We start from the raw sequence: 10,214 nt of genomic DNA on the forward strand, positions 1-10,214 counted from the left end.
ATGGAGAGTTTCGGGCTGTGGAACGCTGTCCCTCTGATGGTGCCGCTTCCAAACATGATTAAGGCACTGAATAGGGCTTATCAACTTGTGCAGTTCGGTTTTGTATTGGCTCCTTGGTGAATGGAGTTTGCTTGTGGACAGAACTTTCTCAAAAGGCAGCGGCTCATAGATCAAGTCCTTGTTAAGTTCTGAAACCCAAAAATTGTTTCTGTAAGGAGTATTTTGGTGCGATTCATCCTCCTAGAAAGCAAAACAGAACAAAACGGCTGAGCAGGAACCTCAATACAGCCACCCAAAATTCAACAGAGTTGTGAGGAGTGTGCAGGGGTCTCAGCAGTACAAGAGGAAGACCTAAGGGTTCTCACCTGGACGGGAATTGGGGTGCAGCTCTCTTGTTCGGGAGTCCGAGGGCCTCGCCTGCCAGCAGCCACCGTTTGTATTTTCAGCTTGGATCTTTTCTTGCGACGTTTCCTTTTCGTCTTCCCACGATGCCTCCCTCTCCAGCAGGTAGGGGCCATCTTCCCCTCCGTCGCATGGGCCACATTGTTGGGGATCTGATCGAGACTGTCTGACCGGCTGCTGGAAACCAAAACGCATGAAGTCCCTTAGATCTGACGGTGGAAGCATTACGACCAACGAACAAGAATGAGAACTGGCAATTCTGCCTTCTGAGATGTACAGAGTAGAGAATGAGGACAGGCTTTCTCGCCTCCTAACACGTAGCATTTACAACTTCAATATGAAGGTGTAGTGGTACATCTGGCATTGTAAGAAAGAATATGGGGGTGTGTGCATTGATTCTGCCAGAAACAGCAAGACTAGGTGGCAAAGTAGAGGGAAAAGCACTGATATCTCCAGGTTGCTTTGAGCCAGGTTGTGACTATGATTTATAGTGAACGCTGAGATTATGTGTAAGCGCAATCTGGTTTTTTTCAATTGTTACCATTAATAAAAGTGCTCATAATAAAAACGTCTGCTGCATTCGAAAGAAAAATAGGCTTTGCACCAAAGAAAAGGGATGCCTAAGTGCACTTAAATAAAACAGCTTCAAAAAGCCAAAACATTCTGGCATGTAAAGCTCAAGACTCCAGTACGATTTCTAGGAACGCATCCATATATAAAGCAGCACTGGCCAGCACACAGCTGGGGGTCTGCACAAATAGATGCAGCTCTCAAAAGGAACATTTGCCTGCAGTTATTGAATACCAATCACAGCAGGTAAGGTTTTTTAAATCAAGTTGCAAGAAAAAACAGGATACTTGATCTTCAAACGAAGAAATCCTAATTGTTCTGTTGTTTAAGGACAACTATGATGTATCTGTCTGCCTTTACTGAACAGAGGTGCTGTTCACAGCCAGCACTGCTCTCTCCATCTTTTCCTGCTGTTCCTGTGTGCCACTGAGTGCTAAAAGCTCCAGTAAGCAGAGTTACCACATTGCCTTGAACCTGAACACACCGCTGGCGTGCATTCCACATAAAACCCCTGAGAAATGGTTCACTCTGTGTTTCTTCACTTGGTTCATGGGACAATGCCATAAAGTCAGGGGGCAATGTCAAACACAGACCTCACCTCAGATCCAGTGTCTGAAAGCTGCCAGAAAACAGGCAGCACCTAAGCCTATATCCCAGCCGCCCGCTTCAGAGAGAGCTGGAGCTGCTTGGTAAAGCTCCAGTGCTTCATGAAGCTCCTGTATGTGCCCAGCTTCATGAAGAAAAAGATGACTTCAGAAAAGCAAGTCCCAGGCCTCCATTTTTCCTCACAACTGTTACTCCTCCTTTCAGCTCCTCTTCGCAGCTCTGTTTCTGTTGCTGATGCTCTCATTAAGCAAAGGTTTTTCTCTCATCCCCTTTTGTTTATCCTCCCCAGAAACAAAGTGGTTCCCTTTTCTCAGGACTACTTCAAGCAGCAGCCTAAGTTTCCCACAACTTTTCAAAGAGGATGGTGTCAAAAGCACCAGGACAGTTCAGTTAGAAAAGGCTGAAAAATTGATCTTGGATCCTTCTATTTCAAGCCCATGAACCTCAAAACAAAACAAAAAAATCACTCAGTCATCTCAAAACAAATTTGACCACGCAGAAACAGAGGCAGAAGACTACAAGGGCCAGAAAATCAGCAGGCAGTGGCAATAAGACAACGCAAGGTGTTTCAAGCGGTTTGTGATTAAACTTAGATTTTGTCCTAACACGAAAGGGTTTTGAGGAAGATGTCTGGAGAAAGCCACAGACAGAAAAGCTAATTCAAACAGGAGTGCTTTTGGAAACAACACCGCAAGCACACAGAGCCAGGGTGATCTGGAACAAGGCAGCAGTGAAGGTGGGTATCCACGTTAGGAGGGGTCTCACCTGTAACGCTTACTATGAGCGATAAAGGATCTCTCTGATAAAGTGGGGCTGAACTCCTGACTGTTTTCACCTGTATGAAAGAAAACAGGATGATCACAGGTCTTCAACATCAGGCACAGTCTCTCCTAGCAACAACCAGACTAAGAAAAAACTTGCTAAATCAAACAGCAATCCAGAAAAACCACCACAGTCCTATCACATCACCCACACTGCGTTCTTCCTCCCCCAGCATTAAATGCCTTCCCAGCACTGCGATCTCCTGACCCTCAGCTTTTCGCATCTGACAGCTTTATTTTGGTGTTGGTTATTTTTTTTTTCTATTTCTCCCCTCTTTTAAAACACCTTTTAGAAGTGAGCCAAGAAGAGATGACCCAGCAGGACACAGATTTACAGTCAAAGCAGCTAGGTGCAAGGGCCACACGCTGTTCTGTTATTTGTGCTTTGTTCAGGGGATGCTGCCACATTATTAGGAGATTTCATGAGCTTCCTAAATAGAGACCAGGACGTGTCACCGACTCCACCCCACTTGAGATTACAAATAGATTTCATCTCAGCTCTCCAGGAGCGCAAGGAGTGAAATCTCACACTGCATTACACATTCCTTTTTCTCAATGGAGAGCAGACCGCCCTGCCACTTACATTCTGCTTGGGCAATAATAGAAATTGATGCGCAGCCTCCTTCTGTTTCTTCTTTTGCTGTTCCTTTGGTGATTACATCATTCAGGATTTTCCACTGGCTGTGAAAGATGACCTTCTTTGACTCTTCCACTTTGCAGACGCTGCTCTGCTTCTCACTCACTGTCTCGTCCAGCCCCTTGGTAGTTGTGAGCTCCTTCTTGTGCTTGACGGCTGGATCTGGGTCGGGAGCTCCTTGGCATGTAATTCCCATCACTGCCATTTCACAGGTTCAGGGAGTCACTGAGCAGGAACAGAAAAGCAAAGCAAAACACTTGTCAAAACACTTCACAGGCAGAAGCAGCTTCAGGTTCATGAGAAACAGGAGACTGCTGGAGGTATCAGCTTACTAAATAATTCAAACCAAATCAAGGCCCTACCCCACCTCTGAGCGTGGAGCTGAAAAAGAACCCGTGATGGCCAGCTCTCCATCCCCGACTTGTACCACTGAAGGGCTGAACCGTCAACGCTATTTGCAGCACTGAAAATAGGAGGCCAGACGGGTTTCAAAGGGAAATCTATTTCTTGGCATATTCCATTCGCTTAAATACAAGCAGTGAAACCACACAGGAGAGAGAACTCTCATATCACTAAACAGGAAGAATGTTCACAACAAAAACAACAAAAGAAGAGAAGACATGAAAGATTTTCTCCTAGAGTGCACTGAGGAGAAATTGCACTGTGCTCTCACACCACATAAAACGGCCATAAACTCCTGCTAATTGCTTTCTTCCTGGTACTCAGCCACCCTCAAACCCATTTCTCACTTTTCCTTCCAACGAAACAAGGCCAGGCAATCAGCCTGCCCATCCGCGACTCCTCCCTCGCTCCTCTTCCTTCCCTGTAATCCCCAATCCCTTCTGAAACCCCTGGTCAAGCCCCACACAAGCAGAGCCCTGAGGTGTGTGGGATTAGCGGGAGCTGGTGTGGGACGGAGGACAGCGATGGTGCTGGGCAGGACGGTCCCCTCTGCTTGGCGAGTCGATCAGCGCGGGCTGCGAGCTGACCAGGCAGCGCGAGCACAGCTCCAGCAAGTCCCAGCACATGCCAAACCTTGGCCAGTTGGCAGCGCAGAGGAGGGTGGAAGGGAGCCAGGGGTGGAAAGGGAGAAGCACAAGGCAGCATGGCAGCAAGGCGCCGCGGGACAGACAGGGGTAGAGGCACGGACGTGGAAAGTCGGGGTTCCCTATGACCGTGAGCTCATGGGAGATTCGGCTTTGGGTTGGCCCCCGATGCCCTCACCCTGCACTGTGGGGAAGTTACAACAGTTGTCTCCTTTTAAACCAAAATATGCTTTAGTGCCCCTTAACTGTAGGGGTCACTTCCTTGTGCCAGCTCTCTCGCAGCTCATGTGCAAAATCTTAAAACGAACATTTCCGTCATTAAACAACCCATGAAAATTCAGAAATCTTAGCAAACGTACAGTTCTGAAGTACCACAGACTCCACAGAAGACATTTGAATGGAGGCCAGCAACAATAAGGTCTCAGAAGTATTACAGGAGCACATCTTGGAGGTTCACCAGTTTAAATCTGCACCAGGGATTCTCTCTTAATTCCTTTTTTCTTTCTTTCCCCCCCTCTCCTGCCTTGAACAGCCGCCCGGGGCATCAGGACATTTTCTCTCCCAGGCTCCTGGCAACACAGAGATCACCCAGGAAAACGACAAAACCAGTGGGTGCTCGGTGCCCAAAGGGCCACCAAGGAAAGGGGAAGGGAGCCAGGTTGGGAGCCAAGTGCAGGAACCTCGGGTGTGCTGTGTAATGAGTCACCTAACAACCTGGCAGGTCCACAGGGAGAGTCAACAATGACCGCATTCAGCGGCTAAACAGAGAGCAGCTGCTGTGCAAAAGAAGTGCTGATGACAGTGTCCTGCTCATTACGCCCATCCCGCACCCGCTCCTCTGCAGAAATTACGGCAAATCTCAGTGCTGTAAAACAATCCCCCGCAGCAGCAGAAAGGGAGCCTGCCAGATGACTAACCCAAGCCACCAGTGACCAAACTGACAAGTCGGGAGCTATTTTTACACTCACTCTCTCCTGATTTGCATTAACTCTGTCTCTCCTTGCCCTCCCCTCACCTTCAAGGACCTTCAAGGTCCGCGGCGCGAACCCATCCCCATCGCCAAAAAACCATGTAATTCTACAAGCCGCTCCTCAGCTTAGTCAAAAGGCAACAGAGGGAGGGGAGAAGCAAAATTGCAAGACCTTTTCGCCCTCTGAAATAGAAAAGAATAACAAGGAAACATGACTGAGATTAAAGTCAACAAAGCACATACCTCATTTGCCGACTTAACAAAAAAAATAAATAAATAAGAGGTAGCTATTGTAAGCAACGTCCTCTAACACAGCAGCCGCCAGCACTCAGACAGTTTAATGTGTGACTCAGGTCTGCAAGGCTGTGTAGGCACAGAAGCTGCAAGCCCAGCCCGGTTTAACTGTTGCTGCACAATTTCCAGGTCCTTATAAGAATGGAAAAAAACCCAACTATTTTTCTGGTGCCTACAATGCAGTTGGCAGAAGTTGCAATTAAAAATCAGAACTTTTCAATGGTTTTTGAAGCATAACTTGTCTTGAAGCAGCATATTCAGAACTGAACTGGCCAGGCTCATCGCTGTGCACTCGGAGGGGGAGGCAATCCAGAGAGACCCAAAGCATTCGTAAGCCCCATTAATTTGGACGTAGGCACTTGGTCTCTCAGGCCCAGGCCCCTTCTCAAAGCACCTCGAGATAAAAGTGAGCCTTGGGAGCAGCAAGTGGGTACCTGAGGTTCCATGGCAAGACCACTGAGAACAGGATTTACCCACATGAGACGCGCTGGAGCTGCGGTTTCGGCTGCCTGTTTACTTGCCACGGCTCCAGGATGAGCGCAGCTTCCTGTACAGACACAAGCTGTGTTCGTGCAACAGGAGGAGCCTCAAGCTTTTGAGCAGGAGGGTGGTTGTCCCATACCCCAACTCGCTTTGGAGGCTTTCAAAACCTCCTCTCCCTCACCCAAGTCACTTGGATTCAACTGTAATTCTTGATTTCAATATCTCTGACTGACTTCCTTCTGTAGACATGGGTATGGGCCCATTATATTCAAGGAAGAAAAGGGAAGTTGGGTAATGATGCAGTAGATAAAAGTGAATACTACACCCCCTAACCCGCAACGGGCTTTTGTCGGCAGCGTTAAAGGCTCCTCGCTCCTTATCTTCACTAAGGTTTTACACTCACCTCTGGTTAACTAATGTTAGTTCTCACTGCTGTAAAAAAGAAAGTGCACTTTTACAGAACGAAAGCCAGACACGGTATCAGTTGTGCTGTGAGGCACTGGTCTGACGGCCGCGGCAACTCCTCCCTCAAACAGCGCCTGTGAGAAACTCATCTATGGGGTAAGGTCACCCGAGACGTGTCTGGAGTCAGAATTGAGGAGGCACTCAAACATTCCTAATAGATAACCGTGTGCTTTCTGCTCCCCCAAAACCTCCTCTCTCCACTCTTCTCCAAACACATCCCTGCTCGCCCTCTTCCGCTCTCCCATCTCAACTGGGAGCTCTTCGTAGCAGGGACCTTAGAAGAATATTTCTGTGTTTCACAAAGCTACTGTGTACATAGAAAGAGACTCATAGCTGGAAAAAACTAATGCAAATACCTCTCCAGCACTGAAACCCTCTGCAGCACACCACGATATGGGATCCGGCTAGGTCTGCCTGGGTCCAACCAGTGGCTTTTTGGAGAATTTCAGTTAACATTCTGTGGAATAACTCGTAGATTTGGTTAAAAAATACTTTGGAAAGAGGTTTTAAATACACATAAGACCCCACAAGTGAGCTTCAAAATATGCAGATTTCTCCTCCTGGTCTGAGTACAAACGCTCAGCAGCAGTTTCACATCGACATTTAGTTTGAAAAAGAAAAAATAAATATCATGTTGTCTCAGTGAGGTTTCCCACTTCCTTATTGAGAAGAGTTTTATGAACAATGCATTAACTTAGGTTCGGCTTCTCTTTTGCAGCTGCTACGGGTTTACTACAACAACACAGCATGTTAGCAATGTTGCTTTGCTGACCACTACAAGAAAGCAACAGCTGGGAAGAGAGGGAATTTCTGCATCACCAGAGCAGGGAACGTCAACCAAGAACACCACACAGCATCCAGGACCTGCCGGTACCAACGACTGTCACTGGGTATTCGAGAAAGCGCAGGCAAAAGAACCTACCTGGAGTACTAACTACAGAATCATCACACAAAGATATCAAATCTTGAAAAAACCCACTCATTTCAGCAAAGAAAAGAAAATAAGATGACGCTTGTTAACAAAATGAATCTGACCACTGATCTGCTTTGGGGCTCAAGGAGCAGATCTGTAGGTACTACCCTCGCACAGCCCTGGCACCGCTTCCCCGTGTCCTTGCCTCCTCGCTGCCATCTTTCTATGCTTGGATGCTATCGATGAGCTTCCTCGCCTGCCCACGTTTCAGATGGAACTGAAATTAAGACGGTTCCGTTTTCGGCCGTGGCAGTTTAAGGCATCTTATCATAGCACGGGGCTGGGGTGGTTATTTAAACAAGCTCAGTGGTCTCAGCCAGGGAGAAGTTTCACTTTGTGTCAGAAGGGACTTAAAAAAAAAAAAAGATAAAAAAGGTGTAGCATTCAACACACCCCTTTACCTTCAAACCCACTTAGTGCCATTTTCAGTTAACACGTTTAAGAGGGGAAAAAAATTACTTCCCTTGTGTATCTAAGAGCTCCAAAGTAAAAATAAATAGAATGCCTGACTGATTAACATACTGGTGAGTCAGACCACCAGTTGCTATTCCAGGATGCTCCCAGCCTTCACCTCCTCTTCTGTAACCAGCGTTATCCAGTCGGCTGGACAAGGGGCTCGTGTACAGCCCTGCTGGTTCCTCTCGCACGCTGCAGAGCTCAGGTGGACCTGGAGATCACCAGCTACGGCCGAGCCTTCCACCTACACCACTGCGGAGCTGCCTGCTCGAAGGATTTCACTATCAGCCTTGTGCACGAGCAAGTTATGTTACAAGTGATAATAAGCAGGTAAACACATTCTTTAAAGTGGTTTGATAGTAAATATTTCAAAATCCTGTTTCAGCCATTGGTAGTGCTTACTGTAAACATCAGCATAATGAGCTTCATCTGCCTTTTTAGCTGCCAGACATCAGCATATTGCAATAGCTTGGTTACAAAGTCTGTAGGAAAATATTTGACTGGGTTTTAACCATCAGCAGAATTTCTAAAAGCACCTAAACACACCTATCTTCATGTCCTCAAGTACAAGCTTGAGCGCTGCTCACCCCTGAACAACTCTTTTCGTGTTGCTGAACAAAGATATGAGTAACACCGTTTGCCCAGGGTTTACACACATCGCCCGCAGCCCCATTCATTCAAAGAAGTGGCTAATTTTTCCAAACTGCTTTGCAAACAAGCGTAACAGCATCAGAACAAACTTCAACCCGACACGGCTTTGCCTTCCGGCCTGGCTCAGCTGCTCCCACGCAGGCTTTCAGGACACTGCTTAATGACATCCTGGCTTTTAAGACCCACTTGTGGAGTGAAGCTATTTCCTACATTATAACAAGATGATGTAATAAAGCATCTGAATGGACAACTTCCAACAATAACCACAAACACACAGGAAAATCAATTGTGCCCAGGCAGGCAGGACCGAGTTTTCACCAGTCATTACTGCGCATTGCTTTGCAGCTGGAAGTTTTCAATCACATTTATAAAATGCCATGAAAGGCTACAAGGAAGCAGTAAGGTTGAAATGCTAGGACAAACAAGAGTTCAGTTAAATTTAACACAGATTGAAGCATTTCTATGCAGTCTTACAACTGACTGGTCCTGCAAATTCAATGATGATGATTTTACACTATAAAGTGGAAACACAAGCTGACCAGAGTAGTTTCTACCTGTCCAGCCTGAGCAAACTCCCACATTAACTGCAGAGCAGAGCTGCCTTTCAGACACATCGAGGTCCATCTTCTCCAGGGCCCAGGACCCTGATGCCACTAAACTGTGCCCAGCAAAGCCCAGTTCCCACAGACTGAAGACCCACATGTCGAGCCCCCACAGACCTCCTGGTGCTGCCATGCGTCCTCTGGATCTCCCTTCCCCAGCAGCTCCAGACCCTCTCCTAACTCAGGGCTCTTTTGCTTCGAGCCAGTTGGAAATGGGAAATCTTTCTGCCCTCCAGAGCTCTACCCCTCTGTGTCCAACAGATTTGACTGACACTTGCCAGCAAACTTCAAAAGCCATAGAAGGAAAGTTAAAGGGACAGCATGGTCACATCTGGCTCCATCCTCTTAGCAGGCAGAGGGATAATTAGGCACCACATCACCGTTACAACAGAAGCTCAGCTCTACAGTCTCACATTTAACACTGAAATAAAATTCAGGACAGCGGCAAAGTTTGTTAACTCCAGTGACGTTGGATCAGGTCTCAAACATCCTTCAGGTTTTTTTGATTACCTGTTTGTTTGTTATACTCCTTCTTCACAGATTCACTCTCTTATAGCAGTTAAAATTTAATAGTTAATAGCAAATGACTCATTCCCAAGGAATCTAGTGGCTGTGCCAGCAACAGATTTTAACTTAGTTAAAATGCAATAAAGCAGCACACTACAGACACATATTTCAAAGCTCGATTCGATTATTCTTACCACTAATGTCACAGCAAAGACGGTGCAAGTTATTACTCATAAAAGAGTTGAGAAAGCCAGTTGAAGAAGAAATTTAGATGTTGTTTATGGATGCTAGTTTCAGATTGCTGCTTTTTACATGTGCAAAGCACTGAACACATGTTTCTAATGTAACCGATTAAAGTAGACAGGAAGCATCTGAGATCAACCACAGCAGCAACTTATTAATCAGCAAAGAAGCATTTTAACCTTTTGCCAGAAAAAAAAGAGTCGCGCCAAAGAGAAGCGCTATGGCACGATGTGCAGGGTGAGCAGACAGGCCGTGCAACTGAAATGCAGATCTTATTCCCTTGGATATTTCGGTTAGCTGACCCCAGGCCCGCCTCCTCCTCCCTCTGCGCGGCCAGGGATGGCTTTGGGAAGCAGCACAGAGCAACACCCGGGGAACACGGCAAAGTGCGGCTTCACCTCTTCTCTTCGGCGGCTGCTCTGGGACCGGCGTGGCTGGCAGGGAACCAGGGAGCTCAGCAGCCGAGGAGAGGAGCTTCTGAGCAGAGA

General features: G+C 47.0%; 1 protein-coding gene across 1 annotated transcript in view; it reads right to left on the reverse strand.

Annotated features, from left to right (window-relative positions):
- The window catches only part of MAP3K14 (mitogen-activated protein kinase kinase kinase 14), a 15,153-nt gene extending 11,912 nt beyond the window's left edge, over positions 1-3,241 (reverse strand). The window contains 4 exon segments of the mRNA XM_010188759.1: positions 1-240; positions 366-576; positions 2,344-2,413; positions 2,983-3,241. The exon segment at positions 1-240 is cut by the window's left edge and continues 24 nt beyond it. Of these exon segments, the coding sequence (XP_010187061.1) occupies positions 1-240; positions 366-576; positions 2,344-2,413; positions 2,983-3,241 (780 nt within the window).
- Between the last annotated feature and the right edge of the window lie 6,973 nt (positions 3,242-10,214).

The sequence above is a fragment of the Mesitornis unicolor genome, unplaced genomic scaffold, assembly GCF_000695765.1.
Source record: "Mesitornis unicolor isolate BGI_N332 unplaced genomic scaffold, ASM69576v1 scaffold14057, whole genome shotgun sequence".
Classification (NCBI taxonomy): Eukaryota; Metazoa; Chordata; class Aves; order Mesitornithiformes; family Mesitornithidae; genus Mesitornis; species Mesitornis unicolor.